Source organism: Vicugna pacos, chromosome X (assembly GCF_048564905.1).
Source record: "Vicugna pacos chromosome X, VicPac4, whole genome shotgun sequence".
Taxonomy (NCBI): Eukaryota; Metazoa; Chordata; class Mammalia; order Artiodactyla; family Camelidae; genus Vicugna; species Vicugna pacos.
In genome coordinates, this window is record NC_133023.1 from 23,603,048 (window position 1) to 23,626,075 (window position 23,028).

A 23,028-nucleotide genomic window follows, 5' to 3' on the forward strand; every position below is an offset into this window, starting at 1 on the left:
TTACTACTTGAAAAAAAGCCCACCATAAACAATGTTAAAACATTTGACAAATGGGAAAACATTTGCAACTCATATGATAGAAGACTAATGTCTTAAATATAAGATCTCTTATAAACCAGTAAGAAAAATTTTAATGTCAAAGAAGATATGTACAAGTAATTCACAAAAGAAGAATACAAATAGTCAACAGCCATATGAAAATATCCTTAACTGAACTATTAATAAAAAATACAAGTGAAAACAATGAGGCATAAGAAGAATGTTGCAAACAGACTCAAGCTAATTTTGCAATCCAGCAAATGTCAAGGTCCTTTAGTGAACATATTAAAGCTGGGTGGTGGCTGTATGTACCTGTCCTCCCAACCTTGCTAGTGGCTGGTTTATTATTATGAAGTTAAATATTAAACCAAATTTACCAAATTCTCTCAAACGTACAAACATTTATTAGCAAGCAAGTACAAAAGAGGATGAAAGGCTTATTCTGTGGTAGATGCTCCTCTGTTCCTGAAAATGTGAGTGGCTGGTTTTGGAGATGAATCAGGATCAGGCAGAAGCAGCAAGACTGTAGAGCTGGAATGCTGCTTCAGTGGAGTTAGGCACCCAGGCTGGAATTTTATACCTTGTTCCCTAAGGGGCGGTGGAGCCTGTACAGCATTCCCAGCTAGAACACCAATCATCTCACCACTAAAAACATCTCTTTTCATTATTAAAGTTCTAAATCACCACCTCTGAAGGCATTGATTCTCGATTGGGCTGCTTGTCTATCTCTAAGATACTTCAAGTGTGAACCCACACTCACACTCCTAGCTTAAGCACACAGAATTTCCTTGGGTGCATACAGACACACTGTCAATAGAACAATTGAAAATAGGTAGGGAGAAACAGTCACTGCAAATTGGTGCCTTTCTGAAAGGCAGTTTGTCTACATGTATAACAATATCAAGTGAACATCATCTACAAATGAGTGATCCTACTTGTGGCATTTTATTCTAAGGAAGCAGTTGAACACATATGCAGAGATATGTCCATGGGTGTGAATGACTGTCATTTCTAATAGTGCAAGTGTTCAGACAATCAAAATTTTGTTAGTAAGATAGTGATGTAAAAACGATGAGTGGTTGCATGGAAGTGGGAGTGGGGGCTGGGAGGGGTAGAAGGGATAGGAGGGCAGGGTTACAAATGGCCAGGATGAAACTTTTGGGGTGATGAGCATATTTACTGTCTTTGATTGTGGTGCTGATTTCATGAGTGTATAGATATATTAAGGCTTTTTGAATTATACACTTTAAATATATGCAGTTTATTATATGTCGGTTATACCTTTGAGGTGGGAAGCCCCATGAAAAGACTGGCAATACCCCCACACAGGGCCACTACTTTCCTGCCAGCACCATCTGGTTCCCTGGCCTGGCGGCATTATCTCGCTTTTTGCTTCTGTACAACAGCTTGCTTCTAGGAAAGTGAAACTTACTCCTAAGATTCTATTGGTTCCCTGAGCTAACTCCTTATTGGTCCATTTGTAGTGCCTCATTTGCATGGAGCTCACTCCCAATTGGTCCATTTGTATCACTCCTGATTGGTCCATTTCTACAAAGCTCATTCCTAATTAGTCAACTTTCTTACACCTTATTTGCATATGATGTTGCAAAGTCTAGACTAGCAGCCTATAAAAGCCTGTGTAAACCTACAGATGGGGTCCAGAGCTTGGAGTGTTAACTTCTCTGGGCCCGCCAGCATAATAAACCTGAGTTCTCTAACCCTCTGAGTGCTGTTTGATCTCTCGTCAGGATCCAGGTTGCTGTCACAACTGAGCTGTAACACTGAGCTGTAACACACTTTGCTGCAAAACCTTAATAAATGTGTTTAAAATAATTCTGTCAGCAGATAATGGATAACTAATAATAACGAGGGGAAGATTTACTGCACACTTACCATGTACCTGATATTGTGCCAGGCATTCTACAAATAGCATCGCTTTTGATTCTCACCTTAACACTTTTAATTCAAAACTATTATCGTTCCCATTTCTCACAGATGAGAAAAGTGAGGTTTTTTTTTTTTTGGCCGAATATTGTATTGGTTTGTATTTGTTTTTGTTTTGTTTTTGTATTTATTGAAGTGCAGTCAATTATAATATGTCAGTTTCTGGTGTACTGCACAATGTCCTAGTCATGCATATGCATATGTATATTCATTTTTATATTCTTTCTCATTAAAGGTTACTACAAGATATTGAATATAGTTCTCTGTGCTATACAGAAGAAACTTTTAAAATCTATTTTTATATATAGTGGCTAACATTTGTAAATCTCAAACTCCCAAATTTATCCCTTCCTACCCTCTTTCCTGGTAATTATAAGGTTGTTTACTATGTCTGTGAGTCTGTTTCTGTTTTGTAGATGAGTTCATAGTGTCCTTTTTTCTTTTAGATTCCATATATGAGATATCATATGGCATTTTTCTTTCTCTTTTTGGCTTAGTTCACTTAGAATGACAATTGCTAGGTCCATCCGTGTTGCTGCAAATGGCATTATTTTATTCTTTTTATGGCTAAGTAGTATTCCATTGTATAAATGTACCACAACTTCTTTATCCAGTCATATGTTGATGGACATTTAGGTTGCTTCCATGTCTTGGCTATTGTATATAGTGCTGCTATGAACATTGGGGTGCATGTCAGTTTTCGAATTAAAGTTCCCTCTGGATATATACCCAAAAGTGGGATTGCTGGATCATATGCTAAGTCTATGTTTAGTTTTTTGAGGAATCTCCATACTGTTTTCCATAATGGCTGCACCAAACTACATTCCCACCAGCAATGTAGGAGGGTTCCTTTGAGAAAACTGAAGTTTAAAGAATTTAAATTACCTATTCAAAGCCGCACAGCTAGAAAGCGGCTAAGAGAAGGAGTCAACAAACTATAGCCCATGGACCAAATCCAGCCTGCCACCTGTTTTTGTAAATAAAGTCTTATTGGAACACAGCCATACTCATTTGTGTGCATAACTGGATTTGTCTGCTGTCACATAACAGTAACAGAGTTGAGTAGTTGGCAACAGAGATTATAGGGCTTATGTAATGGTTAATTGTATGTGTCAACTTGACTAGGCCACAGAACCCAGATATTTGGTCAATTTTCTAGATATTTCTGTGAAGGTATGTTATAGATGAAATTTCTATTTAAATCAGTAGACTTTAGTAAAGCAGATCACCCTCCATAGTATGAGTAGGTCTCATCCAGTCAGTTCACGGAAGATCGACATCCCTGGATTAAGAGGGAATTCTGCCAGCAGACTGCCTTCAGACTTGAACTGAAATTCTTCTCTGGGTCTCTGGCCTGCTGACCCACCCTAAAGATTGTAAACTTGCCAGTCTTCATAATTGTTTGAGCCAATTCTTTAAAATACTCTCTCTCACAGATAGGTAGGTAGGTAGGTAGATAGATGATACAGATATCTATAGAAATATAGTTATAAGTATCTATATCTAGACTTAGCTAAATACAGATGCAGAGATATAGATCTATCTATATCAGAATCTATATAGAGAGATCAATATCTCTATATCTGTATATCCTGTTGGTTCTGTTTCTCTGGAGAACCCTAATGCAGCCCTCAAAGCCTAAAATATTTTTTTGGCCCTTTACTGAAAAAGTTTGCTCACCCTTGGCTAAGAGCCAGGATCAGAATGTGGTCAATTTAAATGTAGAGCTTACACTCATGGCCACTGCCCTACACTGTCTCATGGAACAGTCAGTCAGTGGAATACTCTATAGCTGTTAAAAAGTATGATACCAAACTATATTTACTGCTTTGGGAAAATGTTCAGAATGTATTGCTAAAGAAAGGAAGCAGGTTACACTTGCGTTTATGGTATCATATTTCTATTAGAAAAAGTATGCATGTGGAAAGTTATGGAAATGTATACACTGAATATGTTAATAGCGATTTTCATCAGACAGTGGATTATGGGCGATTTTTGCTTTTCCTTGATACTTCCTTGTATTGTCTAAATATTTCACAATGAGCATATAACGAGGAGGAAAAAACAACGAAGCAGTTTTCCTTTTGAAAATGGAAAGAGTATGTGTAATGATGTGCATTTTATACTGCCTCAAAATTACCCCATGCCAAAACATTTAAGTCAAGGTGTCTGCAATAGGAAGTTCTTGATGACAAAAGAGTGGTGGCTGTGTTAGCGGCTGCAGCCCTCTCTCCAGGTCCTGCTAGTCCATCTTCTATGCAGTAGGCAGTCTGGCCTTCCAGAAGTACTCATCTGGTTGTGTTACTTCTGTGCTTAAATTCCATCGATAGATTCCTTCTTAAAATCTAAATTGTCGTCGGAGTGGCACACAGGGCCTTGGCCCTTGGGCCTTGCTGCACCTGTCTTGCCCACTCTGTTTCAGCCACACTGATTTATCTGTAGTTCCTGAGAACACCCTGCTTCTTATCTTGGTCTGACAAGAGTTAGTCTTATCACTGCTACTGAGAGCAATATCTAGATCTTAATCTTTGATTTTTTTTTAGTGCCTAGAATAGTACTTACCATAAGTAGACACAGTTAATGTTTGCTGAATGAAGAATGAATGGGTGTGTAGATTGCAGAATCTCTATTATGACTATTAGTGAGTTTTCAAATCTTGGCCCTGGTAAACAAGATGGCCAGAGAGGTGACACTTAAGTCACTGAGGTCTTACTCTATTAGTAATGTGTTTCACTTGCATTTGGGGTGGGTTGACTTGAGAACCTCATTATAATATGTAATACAGCTTGAATAAAAAAGTGTGTTTTAGATTCTTTCCCTCTGTGTCAAACACTGGCTAGATGTTTGCCAATACATTTCCTTTTCCCAGGGACCCAGGAAAACTCTTTCTTAGCCTTCCTTCCAGTTAGGTGGGGAAATTGTGACTGAATTCTAGCTGATGGAAATAGGAATAGAAATGATCTGTCTTTCAGAAATGTGCCTTCTACATATTCTCATTCTCTGCTTCATGTGGCTGGACTCAGAGATTTCTGAAATGGTGAAGTTGCAAGATGGAGTGAGCCTGGTCCCTGATCTGTGATGTGGACTAGAAATAAACCTTTGTTGACTTTAGCAACTGAGATTGTGGGGTCTGTTTGTTATTTCAGCCCCAACCTAGCTTCTCCTGACTGTGTCATCTTCCAAGGAAACTTTTCTAACTCTGCTTGTTTTTGAGCCGGGCAGGATGTACATGGTCACTTTAATTTGACACTTTGGAATGCAGATGTCGAAGCATATCTCCTTATTCAGCTTCTTCATTTGTTTTCCAGATGATTTGAAAGGGAAACATGGAGTAAGATAATGACTATTCAGTAGAAAGCGAAAAACAGTACAGAGCACAAATAACTCACAATTAGCATAACAATTCTTGCTATTAATATGAATCTTTCATTTCTTCTGTGCTTAATTTTTTTAGTTTGGAAATCTGCTATGTTTAATAGAAAGCTCCAAATACACTGCCTTTTCGATAAAAGGGGGGGGTCATACAACTCTGTCAAACACATGAATACATTATGTGTTTAATTTGTTGATTTATTTATGTAAGGATGAAATCAAACCAGAAATTAATTAGGACCTACTGTGTGTGTTTTGTTGTACGGCAGTGCTCTTTTCGGTTGGTATTCAAATGGGGTCGTTGGTGGATTCAAGCTGCTTGTAGTGATGCCTGTCTGTTAAATAATCTTTGCTAAATGTGACCAGAAATATGGAATTTTTAATTGGCAATTATAATCCTTGGACTGCATGTTACTCTATTAGACATCTGGCTGCCAGTTCCATACAGGATCCTTTCATGACCATCATACACTGCAGGGAACATTAATTTACTCTGAAAATCAAATTAATTGAAAAGGTCTTTTCCAAACCAAACACATGAAAGGATATTAGCTTAGTGCTTGCAAATGTGATTATTTGATCCATTGTAGGGATCTTCTGTATGAACTGTTGCCTGATTCCCCCTGTTTGCTTGGTACACCCTCCCTGTGCCAGCACTTTAGCTTGTGTGAGCCTTTTATCATGACCTATGGCAATTATTTCTCCCCTGGCTCCTCTAGCTGACTTAGGTCCAAGAGGGCGCACACCAACCGCCTTTTAACTTCACATCCTAAGTGCCTGGCCTGAAGCAGAAACCCAGTAAATGCGGATTTTATGAATATTGATAATATCTTTTAGACTGTTGTGCTTTTAGAGTTTGAAAAGTCCCTTAAAATAAACAATTAGACACCTACTTTACAGTTAATGTTTAACTGAGTTTTATATGTAGCACGTATATAAGTGAATCAGGTTCTGTATAACTACATCGGGGTATTTTATATGGTTTTAGGGTAGTAAGAAACATGGTGGGAGTTGACGAGAGATTTAAGAAACAATGTAACATTATTTAAAGGTCCAAACATTGACCTGTGTGTGAGGGAAAAAATGCCAGAGTGTGCCATAGGGTGCTAATTATTTTATGACTTCGGGTGGGATGTCCTATCATATGTGACAAAGGCCAGGCTTAGACATTCAGCCAAACAAGATAGTGAAACAGAAGCCAGAGGGTCAGAGGAAAGAAAGGTTTGTTATGAAGCCAATTTACATTCTTGGTTTAACTTTTACCCTGCCTACACGGCTCTCAGATAGGACCAGACCTGAAGGGAAACCTGTTCTCCTATAGAAACTTCCAGAGGAAGACGAATCCATCTCACCTAGTATTTAGCCAGGGTGGTTGTTATTGAATTCTTCCCTGTATATAATCCCAGATGCTTTAAGCTACGATTTCAGCTCTTTTTTTAGGGGGTCTCTCCTCAGTAGAGCTAGAGAACTGGTCATCCTTTTCCACATAAGATGTTAAATCACCCCAGTTAGTTTTGTTTCCTTTGGTGTGAAAGTCCAGCTCCCCTATTTATTTCTTTGAGGCTCTTATTTCCAAAGCAGTCATGTCTCTGACTCTCTGCTGGCACCTCCCTGTCTCTTTCATCCTAAAGCTCTGAACACCACTCCATAACAAGAATGTGACAAATGCCCAGCAAAAGACAAGCTAGTATATGACATCTTTAGATGTCACGTTTCTGTGTCCTTGTCCCCTTTCCGAGTTCGTTACCTCACTTGGAGCACATTCTATGTGCCAGGGGTTCTAGGTGCTCTGGGACATCATAATGAACAAAACTGATGCAAATCCTTCACAAACTTAAGATTCCAGCTGAGGGAGACAGATAATACACAACATATAGAAGTAAAGAATCACAAGATGCCAGCTGGTCATAAATGTGATGCAGAGAGATAGAGCGGGGAAAGACAGTGTTTGGGTTGCAATTCTAATAGTGGCTAGAATAGGTTTGACTGAGAAGGTTGTTAAAAATGATTAAGGAAGATAGTTGAGGTGATACAAGCAAACTTTAACAATTCATGAAGCAGGCAGTCTCATTCTCAAGAGCCCAGGGAACTGCAGAATGGGACAGAAGGCAGGAAGCTTTTACAGGATAAAGAATAAGGAAATAAGCATCAAGCCCAGAGCTGGCTTGGCGTCTAGGGGTTGGCTGACTGGATGTACCACATTTCTGGTCCAGCAGAGCATTCACAGGGGCACAAAGTGATCTACGTTTCAGTTTACTGACATGGCACCCCAGGCAGGAGCGGCTCCATCTCCGGCCTAGAAATTTGTTGCAACAAAGTGTATTTTGAGGAAAGACTTCAAGGAGGTGAGAAAGCCAGCAAAACAGTCATCTGGAGTTGAGCGTATAGGGCAGAGAAAATAGCCAGCACAGAGACCTTGAGGTCAGAGCTGGCTGGCGTGTCTGAGAAACAGTGAGGTGGCAGTAAGATGGGTGGTGTGCAGAGTTAAGGAGGAGAAAGGGGAGCAGGGATGGAGACAGAGAGGTTCAGGTCAGGTTGTGTAGAACCTTGTATGCCACTGGAAGGACTTTGGCTTTTACTCTGGGAGGGGCAACCATTGTGGGTTTTAAGGCAAGGACTGACCATATCTGATTATACCTTAACAGGATAACCCTGTGTTGAGGTTGGAACGAGGGAGGAAAGTGTGGCAATTGGGAGACCAGCTGAAAGCTATTGCAATGATTCAGCAGCGTCATTTTGACATCTGAGACCAGATGAAGCAGAGATGGGGAGGAGTGGAAGCAGAGATGGGTAGTAGTGGGCAGATTCTAGATGTGTTTTTAAGGGAGCGCCGGTAGAATTTGCTAATGGAGTGGATGTGAGTATGAAAGGAAAGGAGGAGTCAAGGGTTAATTCAAAGTTTTTGGCCTGAGTAAAAAACAAACAAACAAAAAACAAAGTTTTTGGCCTGAGTAACTGAAAGGATGGAGAGGCCATTAATGGCTAAGGGGGGGGGGGGGAATGTTTTAGATCGTGACAGGGAAGTGGTGGTATTGGGTAATGATGGAGCTCAGTTTTAGACACGGTAAATTACTGAAGATTGCTAGACCTCCAAGTAGAGATGTTGAGGAGGCAGATGGATCTACAGATAAGGAGTTCATGGATGAAGTTCCGGCTAGGGATACAAATCCTGGAGTCGTCATCGTATTGAAGGTATTTATAACCTTGAGACTGAATGAGATCACCAAGGTAGCATACACATTTAAGAGAAGAGGTGCAAGAAGTGAGCCTTGAGACATGCCACAGGGGGGATGGACTTTGGAAAAATAGAAACATACACATCACACACAAGCATTTTGGTGGAAACAACCCTGAGTGAGTAAACTTTGGAGAAAGGATGATTGAGCCCAGTATAGAGGAAGGAAAAGATCCTGATGGGTAAAACATGCCCAGACAGATGAAGCCTTGAAAAATAAGAATGCAGCAGTGAGTGAAAGAGCCTAGGCTGATGGCTAGAGGGCCGATCTGCCTGTAGTAGGCAGCGGAATGGGGAGACAGGTAGAACGGCTTAGGTTTCTCTTCTTTTGCAACTCTTTTTCCCAGTCAAACTAACAGTGATGCTTTAGATTAGGCTCCCTGGAAACAGCCTCTGAGACGGAGTACTCATCTGCAGACAGTTGACCGGGATTGCTCACCTGCAGGGGGTATACTGGAGAGCACTCATGGGAAATACCCCGGAAGGAAGTGAGGAGGGGAGGTGGGGCAGAGCAATTGAACCGTGAGGTGCTTGCAGCTGAGGCTTCAGCAGATCCCACAGGGTGTACTGGAGGTGGGATGGCCCTTCTGAATTGTCCCAAACTGAGGTAAGGGGACTGGGTCTTTGTATCATTACAACAGCCAGTTGTTGGCCCAGGCTGTTCCCCCGTGAGAAGTGGTGTTGCCTTGGGGAAGACAGGTCCCTGGAGCTGAAGGCAGTGCCTAGAGAGGGACACAGCTGTGCACCATCGGCAGCCGATTGGCTCAGAAGCTGAGGCATGGCTGTCCTGGCCCCGAGGATAAGCTGAAGATGCACGGAGAGATCAGTTGTTCCCTTTAAGTGAATGCAAAAAATGAGAATAGCTCCTTTCTCTACTCGTGGAAAACATTTCTTTATTTGCTGGCTTTTATCAGATGGTTAGTGTTTTCATCTGGGGTGGTGCTATTGAATTGCTTGAGAGAAGTGACTGGAGGCTTGGACAAAATAGGAAAAGTATGCAAGAGCTAATGCCATTAAAACATTTCTAAGAGCCGGAGCCTGCCAGTTAGGGAGAATGTGAAAAGAATACAGCCTGTATTCAGGCTGGAAGGAGACCAGTACTTGTCTACGGCTTCCCTAGGAGGCCTTTGGAGATGTATTGAGGTGGCCTTCCCATGACAGTGAGTGGGAGAACGGCAAAAGGAGGGAGAATCCTGCATAATGCAGAATCGTCCCAGCCCAAATGCCAGTCTCTACAGAGAAACGCTTGTGGTTGAAGGAAGTCAGGTGCAACCTGGTTATACTTAGGATGAGCAGCTAATTTATTCTGTTAACCAAGGAATTTTTGAGATTGAAAGGGTTTTTATTAATGTTATGTCAAGATGACCAGCGTAAACCATGAGTGAAGCCAGTGAGCTAGGACTCTGAGCCCTAGTATAGGGGCCGGCAGTTACCCACCCAGGTAAAGGGGCGAGCCAAACCCGGGAACACAGGGTGTGAGGAATGTATGCAAAAACTTACTTCGTCTATGGCTTGAAGTCCCCCTGCTATCATGTCGACTATAAAAGGGGATGGAATACCTTTCCACCTGTGGTGTAAGAAGAGTTACCCATCTTAGCCACAAATTCCTGACTGATAAAAATTGTCAACATACGTGGGATGTTTAGTTTTATTACGGACAGGAATTGAACCAGTAACCTCAAGTCTTGTGAGGGTAAAAGTATTCCTTCCATGCAGTATTTCCCAGCTATTTTCGCATCATGGCATACAGAGAAATAGATTTTTAATTGTAGGGCATCCTTGGTTGACTGCAGGAGGCGAAGGTTACAGGCTGTATCTGTCCACCCCCAACTGCAAGGTGTCAAACCTCGACACTCCTGGGACACGTTGGGACTACACCACCGAGAAGCCCTGCCTTACCAGGTAAGTCTTTGAAAGCCTAGCAAGTTTAGAGTACAACAAAGACATGGGGAAGTGAACCTAACTCATAGTTCTAATACTTCTTTGTTGAATTGAGGAATAATTCGTGTGTGTTTCTTTAAAGTGCTTAAAATGTTTGTGGCAATTGGCGTAGTCACGAATTGCAGAGATGAGTCTCAGGTTCCGATGGAAAACGTATGCTTTTACAAATGTGATTTCAAAAGGAATGACATAAGAAGATGGACTCAGTTCATTCAGTATATGATATCAGAAAGTTTCAGAGAGCGCGTGGCCCTCGGATGGGCAGTTCACTCCCCTGTTCTGGGGGAAGTAACTGCGGGTCCAGGTAGAGGGGCCAGGAGAGGAGGAGCTGGGATGCAGTGAGCATCCCGGGCGGCAGAGTCAGACCCGAGGCCCTGCCGCCCCAAGCACTCTTCCCAGCAGCAGCAAGGTGTCTCGAATTCCTCCTGGGAGACCGCTGCTGCCAGCTCCTCAAACCCTCCCCTGAAGAACAGCTTCCGGGCGTGGCTCTCTTCCTGGCCCAGCCCCACTGCCTGTGTTTTTGATGATGGTCAGCCTAACAGGGGTGAGATGCTAGCTCATGGTGGCTCCGATGTGCATTTCCAGTGACTAGTGATGTTCGGCACCTTTTCACGTTCCTTTTGGCCATGTGTGTGTCTTCTTTGGAAAAATGTCTATTCAGATCTCCTGCCCATTTTAAAATCGGGCTTTTCTCATGCTACTGAGTTGTACAAGTTCTCTGTCTATTTTGAATATTAATCACTTGTCACAGTTACATGATTTGCAAATATTTCTTCCATTTTGTAGGTTATTTTTCCCTTTTGTTAATGGTTTCTTTTGCTGTGCAGAAACTTTTTAGTTTGGTACAGTCCCATTTGTTTATTTTTGGTTTTGTTGCCTTTGCTTTTGGTGTTAAATTTAAAAAAAAAAAACATTGCCAGAGGAATTTCAAGGAGCTTACCCTCTATGTTTTCTTCTAGGAGTTTTATAGTTTCAGGTTTTACATTCTAGTCTTCAGTATATTTTGAGTTAATTTTTGTGTATGGTGTAAAATAGTGGTCCATTCTTTTGTATGTGGCTATACAGTTTTCCCAGCACCATTTATTAAAGAGACTGTTCTCCCGTTGTATCTTCTTGGTTCCTTTGTTGTAAATAATTGACCATGTATGTGTGAGTTTATTTCTGGGCTCCATATTCTGTCCCATTCATCTATGTGTCTGTTTTCATGCCAATACTATACTGTTTTGATTATTGTAACTTTGTAATATAGTTTGACACCAGGGCACGTCATGTCTCCAGTTTTGTTCTTCTTTCTCAAGATTGCTTTAGCTGTTTAGGGTCTTTTGTGGTTCCATAAAAATTTTAGGATTGTTTATTCTATTTCTGTGAAAAGTGCCATTGAAATTTTGATGGGGAATGCAGTGAATCTGTAGATCGATTTGGGTAGTATGTGCATTTTAACAATAATAATTTTTTAATCCATGAGCACACAATATCTTTCCATTTATTTGTGTCATGTTCAACTGCTTTCATCAATGTCTTAGAGTTTTCAGTGCACAGATCTTTCACCCCTTAGTTAAATTCATTCATACATATTTTATTCTTTTTGGTGCAGTTATAAATGGGATTATTTTCTTCATTCCTCTTTCTGATAGTTTATTTGTGTGTAAAATGCAAGATATTTTTGTATATTGATTTTATATGCTGCAACTTTACTGAATTTGTTTATTCTATTTTTTTTTTGGTGAGGTATTTAGGGTTGTCTCTATTTAATATCATGTCATCTGCAAATAAAGACAGTGTCACTTCTTTCTGTCCAGTTTGAGTTCCTTTCATTTCTTTTTCTTGCCTAATGCTCTGGGTATGACTTCCAGTACTATATTGAATAAAAGGGGTGAGAGTAGGCATCCTTGTCTTGTTTCTGATCATAGAGGAAAAGCTTTCACTCTTTCATTGTTGAGGATCATGTTAGCTGTGGACTTATCATGTGTGGCCTTTATTGTGTTGAGGTGCGATCCATCTATACCTGCATTGTTGAGAGTTTTTATCATGAATGGATGTTGAATTTTTTCAAATGCTTTTTCTGCATCTATTGACATAGTTATATGGTTTTTATTCTTTGTTTTTAAAATGTGGTCTGTCACATTGATTAGTGGATGTTGAGCCCTCCTGCATCCGTGGAAAAAAAATCCCACTTGATCCTGGTGTATGATCCTTTTAGTGTATTGTTGGATTCAGTTTGCTAATATTTTGCTGAGGATTTTTACATCTATGTTCATAGGGGTATTGTCATGTAATTTTTTTTCTTGTAGTGTCTTTGTCTGGTTTTGGTATCACCCTAATGCTGGCCTTGTAAAATGAATTTGGAAGTATTCCCTCTTCTATGTTTTGGAAGATTTTGAGAAGGATTGGTATTCTTTAAATGTTTGGTAGAGTTCACAGGTGAAATTATCTGGTCCTGAACTTTTGTTTGTTGGCAAGTTTTTGATTACTGATGAAATCTCCTTACAAATAATTGATCTGTCTAGATTTTCTGTTTCTTCATGATTCAGTCTTTGTGGGTGGAATGTTTCTAGGAATTTATCCATTTCTTCTATGTTGTCCAGTTGGTTAGTGGATAATTGTTCATAGTAGTCTTTTATGATCCTTTGTATTTCTATGAGATTAGTTGGAGCGTCTCTTCTTTCATTTCTAATTTTATTTGAGTCTTCCCTCTTCTCTTCTTGGTGACTCTAGCTTATCTTCTCAAAAAACCAGCTCTCAGTTGTATTGATGTTTTCTACTGTGTTTTTCATCTTGTTTCCATTCTGATCTTTGTTACTTTCCTTCTACTAACTTTGGGCTTCATTTGTTCTTCTTTTTCTAGTTCCTTGAGGTGTAAATTTAGTTTTTTTTTTTTTTGACAACTTTGTTACTTGATATAGGCATTTCTGGCTATGAACTCCCCCCCTTAGAACTGCTTTTATGTATCCCATATATTTTGGTATGTTGTGTTTCCATTTTCATTTGTCTCAAGATATTTCTCTTTTGATTTCTTCTTTGTTCAGTGTATGTTGTTTAATCTCCACATATATATGAATTTTTCAGTTTTATCTTGTAACTAATTTCTAGTTTAAGAGCATGATAATTAGAAAAGACGCTTGACATAATTTCAGTATTCTTAAATTTATTGACTTGTTTTTTGGCCTAACCTGTGATCTATCCATAGAGTGTTCCATGTATGCTTGAGGAAAATGTGTACTCTGCTGCTGCTTTTGGATGGAATGTCCTGTAAATGTCTGGTTTTTCTTGTTTCATATATATATATATATAGACACACACACACATATACATATATATATGTATATATATACACACACAGACACATACACACACATATGTGTGTGTATGTGTATATTTATTGAAGTATAGTCAGTTTACAATGTTGTGTCAATTTCTGGTGTACAGCATAATGCTTCAGTCATCCATGAGCATGCATATACTTGTTTTCATATTCTTTTTCACCATATGTCACTACAAGATATTGAATTTAGTTCCCAGTGCTATACAATATAAACTTGTTGTAAATGCCTACTAAGTCCATCTGATATAACGTGTGTTTCAAGCCCAGTGTTTCCTTATTGATCTTTCTATCTGGGTGATTTATCCATTGGTGAGAGTAGGGTGTTAAAAGTCCCCTGCTATTGCTGCATTGTTGCCTGTTACTCTCTTCATGTCTTTCGTATTTGATTAATATATTTAGATGCTCTGATGTTGTATGTGTATATATTTACAATTGTTATATACTTTTGATGAATTGATCCCTTTATTATAATATAATGACCTTTGTCTCTTGTTACAGCTTTGCCTTTAAGTCTTATTTTGTCTAATATAGTATAGCTACCTTTACTGTCTTTTGGATTTCCTTTGCATGGAATATCTTTTTCCATCCCTTCATTTTCAATATGTGTATCCTGAGAGCTGAAGTGAGTCTATTTTAAGAAGTGTATAGTTGGGTTTTTTTTTAATGCATTCAGCCACTCTATGTGTTTTGATTAGAGAACTATTGATAGATATGAATGTATTGCCATTTTGTTCCTTGTTTTCTGGCTTTTTTGTAATTCCTTTGTTCCTTACTTCTCCCTCTTTATGATTTGATGCTTTTCTGTAGTACACTTAGGTTTGTTTTTCTTTATCTTTTGTGTATCTACTTTAGATTTTTGCTTTGTGGATACTGTGAGGCTGACATATAACATATTTATAACAATCAATTTTAAGTTGATAACAACTTAAGTCTGAGCACATTCTAAAGCCCTACATTCTTACTCTACTGCCCAGTGTTTTATGTTTTTCATGTCACAATTTATATCTTTTTATCTTGTGTATCCATTAACAAATTATTGTAGCTATTGTTATTTTTACCACTTTTTGTCTTTTAAACTTCACACACACTAGATTTATAAGTGATTGACCCATTGCCATTAGCACATTCGATTGTTCTGAATTTAACTATATATTTACCTCTACCAGTGAGATTTATACTTTTATGCAGTTTCCTATTATTAATTGGCACTCTTTTGTTTTGGCTTAAAGAAGTTCCTTTAATATATCTTGTAAGGCTGGTCTAGTGGTGCTGAACTCCTCAGCTTTTGCTTCTCTGGAAAACTATCCTTCAATTCTGAAGGAAAACTTTGACGGATAGAGTATTCTGGTTGGCTTTTTGTTTAGTTTTGTTTTGTTTTTAGTTCTGTGACTATATCACGAAAGTCCCTTTTGGGTTTGCAAAGTTTCTGCTAAGAACCCTGCTGGCAGTCTTATGGGGGAGGTCCCTTGGAGGTAACAAAGTGCTTTTCTGTTGATGCTTTTATAATTCTCTCATTGTCTTTAACTTTTGATTCTTTAATTATAATGTGTCTTGGTTTGAGTCTCTTTGGAGTCATTTTATTTGGAACCCTCTCATCTTCCTAGGTCTGATTATCTGTTTCCTTCTTGAAATTAAGGAAGTTTTCAGCCACTATTTCTTCAAATTAGTTTTCTGCCCCTTTCTCTCTCTCTTTTCTTCTAGCATTCCTCTAATGCAAATATTGATCCCCTTTATGGTCCTATATGTCCCTTAAGCCATCTTCACTCTTTTTCATTCTTTTTTTTTCTTTTTCTTATTGCATGTCTTCAAGTTCACGGATCCTTTCCCCACTTCATCTAGTCTGTTTTTGAACCCCTCTATTGAATTTCTTAGTTCAGTTATTGTGTTCTTTAGCTCTTATAATTTCTGTTGGGTACTTTTTTATATCTTCTCTTCATTGAAATCCTCACTTTGTTCATGCATTGTTTTCCTGACATCTGGGAGCATCTTTATGACTGTTATTTTGAACTCTTTATCAGGTAAATCACTTATTTCCATTTTATTAAGGCCTTTTCTAGCGTTTTATAGGCATACCTTGGGGATATCTCCTGTTTGGTTTTAGAACTGCAATAAAGGGAGTATAGCAATAAAGTGAGCCAGGTGAATTTTTTGGTTTCTCAGGGCATATAGAAGTTATGTTTACACTATACTGTAGTGTTTTAAGTGTCCATTGTTATGTCTAAACAATGTATATAATTAAAAAAAAAACTGAATCGCTAAAAAATGCTAACCAGCATCTGACAATGCGGGGTTGCCACAAACATTCAATTTGAAAAAAAGACATAATCTCTGTGAAGTGGGATGAAGTGAAGTACAGTGAAATGAGGTATGCTCGTAAATTGTTCACTCATTTTGAACATATTCCTCTGTTTCTTAGTTTTCCTGCACTCTCTGTGTAGGTATCCATGCATTAGATAAAACTGCCACCTCTCCTAGTCTGGAAGGAGTGGTCTGTGTGGGAGATCAAAACTGTTGTTGTTCAGTCCTGCCCGGCTCTAGGTTGTCTCTCCAACCTTTGCAATTATCAAAGCAGACTTCTTTGTTCTTAGTGGCTCCTAGCAGTTGAAGGTGTGCCAAGATCTGTCAGTATCCCAGAGGGGAGGATCTCGATCAGCATCTAGAAGCAGGCTGAATCATAGTCCCCCCTCTCTTTCAGGGGGAAACTGGGAGGTGGTTGTTTCTGTTTGCTGCCTCTGCACTGTGCCTTGGTGGGGATAGCTGGTTAAGAACTACTTCTCTCTTTGTTACAATCCTGTGGGACCCGTGAATGTAAGCCCCACTGGGCACTGGAGCCAGGCAATCAAGGGGCATTCCCTGGGCAATAGCCTCAGAAACCGGGGCACCAGGCGTGTTCACAAGCTCCTTTCTGGGAGATACCAGTGACCTGGAGCGAGGCACAGGCGAGCACCTGTGTGGCGCCCGGGGTCTCCAGGGAGCGCTGTAGTCAGCTCCTAGATGTGTGTTCAGTTAGGATACTGCCCCTCAGGCCACAGTTACTAAGATAAGCAAATTGGCCTCTTTCAAAGAAAGACTGGGTGTTTCTGTTTGCTGCCTCTGTGTCCTGGGGGGTTAGACATGGTGTCTGCCATGAGCCCTTTAAGGACTGTCTCTTAGTCTATAGCCTTGTAGGTCTCATGGACATAAGCTTTGTTGGCTTTCAAAGCTAGATATTTGGGGGGCCTGTGTCTCTGGTAGAGTTCTTAAAAATTAGGATTCCAGATAATGGATTCAAACTCTTTTCTCTTTAGGGAGAAACTGGTAGTTGCGAGTTCCATCTGGTTGTGCGTTTCCATGCCAGGGGGTGAAGTTTATGGTGACATCCTGTCTCAGCTTCTTCTACTTGTTTCCATGTGGGTTTTTTTTTTCTTAATTTGCCTGACGTGTAGGAATGGGATAGATTGTGAGCTTCTTGCAGAGGGAATTGTTCTATTTGTAGACAGATTTGGTGTGCCTGGGGGAGGACGTGAGTTCAGAAGGCTCCTATGTGGCCATGTTGAGCTGAAACTCTCAGAAAGGGACTGTTCTTATTATACAGAGGTCATCTACAGGATATACAGGAAAATTAGATTTCTAGTTGAACCTAAAAATTTAAGAATAATTAGGCTTTAAAAATGTTTACCAAGTGGAGAAACCTGGAGATACCACCTTTACCAAGTGATAAAAGTTAGTATCACTGAGAATGGGACATACCACCGTTATATACATGCCTCCTGCTATGATGTACTGACACATTATTGCTTATGTCCTATTCCTGCCAAAAGCACATGCCCTGAATCTAATCACGTGGACACATCACACAAACCCAAATTAAGGCACATCCTGCAAGTGCAAAGGCGAGTAAAGAGACATGACTAAATGTCATTAAATCGCTAATTATATCCTAGAGCAGACCAGGGAAGCACATATAACTATAAAAAAAATCATTGCACAGTTGTCAGCATTTGAATATGGGCTATGGAGTACATGATAGCTTTGTATAAGGTTAATTTAAAAATTTTTGGTAATTGTGATGTGTTTATGCAAGAGAATGTCAGTTCTTAGGAAACGTACCTGGTGAATTTTAGCATAAAGGGGCATGATGTAAGAAACTTACTCTCAGGATGGTTCAGGAATAAAACAGACTACAGCTGACCCTTGAACAACATGGGTTTGAACTGCATGGGTCCACTTAATCGCAGTGAATACTGTGAATACTACGGTGTGACATGATCCGAGGCTGGCTGAGTCTACAGCGTGGGGGACGGCAGACACAGAGGAACTGCGTATATGGGATTGGGCACTCAACCCCTTTGTCATTCAAGGGTCAGCTCTGAGGTGGGGGAGGGAGAGAGGGGAGGGTGTGGAAGGAGAAAGTAAATGGGACAAAATGTAAACAGTTGTTGACTCTGAGTAAAGTCTATGTGAGGGTTCTTTGTACTCTTGTAACTTTTTTATAAGTTTGAATTATTCTAAAATGTCATTTTAGAAAGTTGTGGATGAACTAAAACTTTATCCTGAATATATGTAAAACACATACACATGCACACAGACATATATATGTATAGAAATTAAGGCTAAAGTTACTGTCCGTATGTTTTCTGTATATGAAAGCCACTCTGAAACACGCCCACACTGTACGCGCTCTGCACATCGCCTGGTGCGGCACGTCTGCTGTCAGATAAGTCTGTGAGATCACGGTGCTCTGCAGCTGAAGGAGCAACAAAGAATGTGTTTGTGCTTCCTACTCTAGTGGCTTTGCTACTGTGGGAAAGAATTTGATTCTTGTCCTTCCTACACTTACTTTGAAGGCGGAGTCTTTGTAAGTGTGCCAGTGCCTGCCTTGGCATTCATTCCGCCATCAGAGCATTGCAGTTTCAGGGAAATCCTGCTGCAGCTCCACAGAACGCAGCCATGTGTCTTGGAGATCTCCCCCAAACACACATTCTGCTGGCTGGTGCACAGACTGCGCCAGCTCGATCCGTTGTAATTTTTAACTGAAATAATTCCCTCCCTCCAGCCTGTGCCAGGCGTGGACAGGAAGGCCAAATGCCCTCCTCAGAGTCATCCACACGCAGTTGTCTCAGACAGGTTGAAGTGTTGAAGATTCCTCCATTACCCAGTTGAGTGCCATCAAAACAGCCAGTCTGGGTGTCTGAAACAAAAGCAGGTTCGGGGACTGGCAGGGGAGATAACTGATCACTTAAATAGAATGGAAATTAGTCTTGGTATATGTGGACTTCAAGGGAAATCTTTCAGTGTAGTCACTTAGGTTGGCATCATCACCCCACCCTCCAAAACTTAGTGATTCATATCAGGTGCCACAGCCATTTAACACCATTCTTAAATCAGCTCGACCATTTCCTGTTATTTCCCAAATCACTGGAATAGGTCATACCTAGTGGACTTTTGTCATTTCATGGGACCAGCAGTATCTGAACACTGTTGAGGGACTCCTCTCCGTGAATCCTGGTGGGAGGCAAAGACAGCCTCCCCCTAGAGAAGGTGACATTGCCACTCAGTTTCCTAGCCTCCTTTGGGCCTAGGGCAGAAGCCGAGAGGGACGGGGTGAGCGGATCTCCCTCTGATGGTGGTCATGACTGTATGAGAGGGCTGTCCTCCTCAGAATAGGCGTGACTTCTATTGCTCAGATGTCTTGAAAAGCAAAGTGTAACTTGCAAACTGGTTAATTTGTATACTTGTTATTACTGGAACAGAAAACAAAACAAACACTATGACTATTGTTGCACAGAAATTACCTCCCAAGCTACAAATGCTTGCCACCTTTGATGTAGAAATCTCACTTCTAGGCATATGTTCCACTGATGATAGATTTTTGCCCAAATGAAATAATGAAATGAGTGATGTGTGGTACTGTTTGTCAGAGCAAAAGACTGAAACCCCACACATCCCACCAAAGGGGACCACTTAAATTAATATCCCACAAACACACACTGGAATATTACAGAACTATGAAAAATGAGGAAGCATTTTACATATTGAAATGAAAAGATCTATTTCGGTATAATTAAGAATGGACCTCTTGAGTTCATTCTTAAATTAAAAAAAAAACCAAGGTATATAACTGGGTGCATAGAATGCTTTCTTCTGTGTAATAAGAGGGAAAAAGTAGGAATATTTGTTTTTAATTGCTTATATAATAATGACACTGTGGAAGGATACACAGGAAATAGTATTTACTCAGAGGGCAGTGAGGCTGAGGTGGAAATAGGGTTGTCAGGTTCTTCTGACTGTTTGGCTTTCTAGATTTTTCCTTTTTTAACCAGATGAAAGTCTTCCCTATTTAAAAGTTAAATATCTAAAATAAAAATAAAGTAGCGCAGTCCATTGAATATTTTTTTGTAACATAACTGCGTGCTTTATTGAGATACACAGTAAAGCAGTAATATAATACAATAGTAAGGCATATATTTGGTGAAGTCTGATATGTTGTGAAAATGCAGTAAAACTGAAGTTTAAAAAAATAATTAGCAAATGTTACAGTGTTGGTGTTAAAACACAATATATTGATACTCAAGTAAGAACCCAGTACCTGAAAACAATGACATAACATGCCATGTGATGATGATGCTTCAGTTACATTGATTATGATTTACAGTTTAATACTCGGTGGTTAGAAAGAACACGAAATAACGTCCAAATTATGCTTAAAACGTAGCAATAAAGCTCTCGATTTTTATTCAAATATTTTGACAGACTCACTCCAGAACTAATGTCTAAAAGATCAAACAGAAAGATTAAAACAAAATTAAGCACTCTATTTACCTCCGATTTTAGAATGAAACTTAAAACTTCTTAGTAGGCAGTACAGTAACCCCTTGTTTTAAGTCCTGGTTAAAAACAAAATCCTTGGGTAAAAAGAAAAAGTCCAGCGTCACAAAAAGGAAAAAAAAATGCAAGACTAAAACCAAATGTTCGTGTAATTTGTTACCTTAGAGCTTTGGGTTTTCTCTTGCAAATTATAAAGGAAAAAGAAAATGGAGAAAAATGTTCACACAATGGACAAGTGGTGAAGCTGTGAAATCAGGTGCACAAGTATTAGGAACACCCCAAAACCAAAGTGAGGTAGAAATAGCATGAGAAGCCATGTTTGATGTTAATTATCATTAGTAAAATAACGAACAAAACCCACTCTCCAAAAGTTAATTACACTTGATGTAAGAGGTAACAGATTTGCAAAATGATAGGTCACACAGTGATTTCTGCTGAGTGAATGATAAAAAAAAAATCAAAGACTACTAAGATGAAATGAAAGAGTAAAGCTTTTTCCTACCAGTTAGTCTTCTTGAATGTCCTCTTTTTGAATGATTGTGTTTGTTTATGTATTTAACCTGCCCAATCCCCAGAAAGGGCTTGGAGTACCTTCCTGAACATTTGAATCAGTTTGCATTCCCACTTACAAACCTGTCTGGAATTACTTGTAGAGAAATGCGAAGGAGGGAAACATGGTTTATGGGCTTCTGGGTAGATATTTAACAGCATCACAATGGGATGGGGCTACTGTCTTACACATTTTCACAAGGGTTATTTTGAATGAAGTCTTGCGGCATTTACAAACTCACTGCAATGGGGAAAAATCCTAAAAAAAAAAACACCAAAAAACCCGGAAAACCAAAACACCCACTGCTGTTTGACTGTGAGAAAAGAATAATTTAGTTGTGATTATAAAGATCTCTACGTAAGGTTGTGAATATTCATCCAATCCTTCAAGAGTGGCCAGCTCCCTGACAGGGATCGGCTGGGAATCCATAGCCCCCAGCTCTACCCTAGTTGTCCTCTTTTCTGGGAGTTAAGAATGCTTTCTGATGCTCTGACTTTGACTAAAGCATCATTAAATCTAAACCGTGGCACTGCCACGGTTCAGGAAGCTGAATATATCAACCAACGGATCACTCTGACATAGTAAGTCCTGTGTATTCATTCATATGTCCCTTAAAAAATTCAATACTCTAGTTGTCAGTGGAAAGTTTAAAATGAGAAACAGCTGGAGCCCCAGACAATGTTTTAGTGTGGTAGTTTCCTTCTGGCTTCAGGCTCCAGGGAAAATTCATTCGAGACCAAGCAGGTAAGCCTGGATGACCAGAAGCAATTTCTTTCCATTAGGAAGTGGCAAGAGCATTTGAACAAGCAATTTAAAAGGTCTCTAGAAATTTATATCTATTTGTCTATATACCTATAGTAGTTACATACTTATAGACATATAGATATATAAAACGGAAACCCACAGCCAGTCCCACTCTGTCAGCAGTTCCAAAAAGAGCAATGTGAAGTAGCCATTTGGTGGTGTTAGAGGAAGTGCTGTCTTTAATATGCAAGAAAAGAAAAAAAAAGGCATGAATTTCATATGGATATCACGCTAAAAGGATGCAAAACAATGCGCTGCCTCAGAATTTGTGTGTGTGTGTGTGTGTATGTGTGTGTGTATATGTGTTTTTTAGGGGTTTTATAAACAATTTTTTTTTATAAAGCACACTTTAGTTTACAATCTTTCTTTATAACTGTTATAAATTTTTAAACAACCCAAAATGCGTTCCATATAAAGAAATGGCAAGTTATTTAGCTATCAAGATTTTACATGTAGTTTTCTTATAACTTTTTTGTACAATTGCATAGACGTGTAAAACCTGCCATTGTTAACAAAACAATAACAGACTTAGAAACTACTGAAATCTACAGTATAGTACCACTACCCTTCACAAAAATATAGTTTTTTTCTTGTAAACTCTTACTGTCTAATCCTCTTTGTTGTATGAATATTATAAAAACCATGCGGGAATCAGGAGTTGTCAAACATTTATTCTGCCCCTTCTTCATCTGTCATGACTGAAACTAAGGACTCCATTGCTCTGCCCAAATCATCTGCCAAGTGGAAAAGGCTTCCTACATTGTGTCCTGGAAAACAAAAAGAAAGACCGACTTTACACAAGGTGCACATCACGTCACCCCGACTCTTTGCCACTTGGGAAGTCATCCCGTTTCGAGTGAAGACAACACAGAAGCTGCATCGAGGGTCTACACAACAGGGTTTGGTTTTTCACCAGTTTCCAGGAAGAAGCAAAGCCTTGTTAATGAAGCCATTCCACATTGTTAGTATCAGGCTCCTAGTGTCATATAAATGGAAAAATGACAAAGACTACAC

General features: G+C 39.5%; 1 protein-coding gene and 1 long non-coding RNA gene across 7 annotated transcripts in view; one reads left to right on the forward strand and one right to left on the reverse strand.

The window, feature by feature from the left end:
• LOC116278278 (uncharacterized) overlaps positions 1 to 23,028 on the forward strand; it is a 58,159-nt gene that overhangs the window by 7,268 nt on the left and 27,863 nt on the right. The window lies entirely within an intron of this gene.
• DMD (dystrophin) overlaps positions 20,222 to 23,028 on the reverse strand; it is a 1,854,428-nt gene continuing 1,851,621 nt past the window's right edge. For all 6 annotated transcript variants that reach the window (XM_031673322.2, XM_072956638.1, XM_072956635.1 and 3 more), the window contains one exon: positions 20,222 to 22,781. In XM_031673322.2, coding sequence (XP_031529182.2) covers positions 22,770 to 22,781 — 12 coding nt within the window. In that variant the 3' untranslated portion in view covers positions 20,222 to 22,769. The remainder of the gene's footprint in view (positions 22,782 to 23,028) is intronic.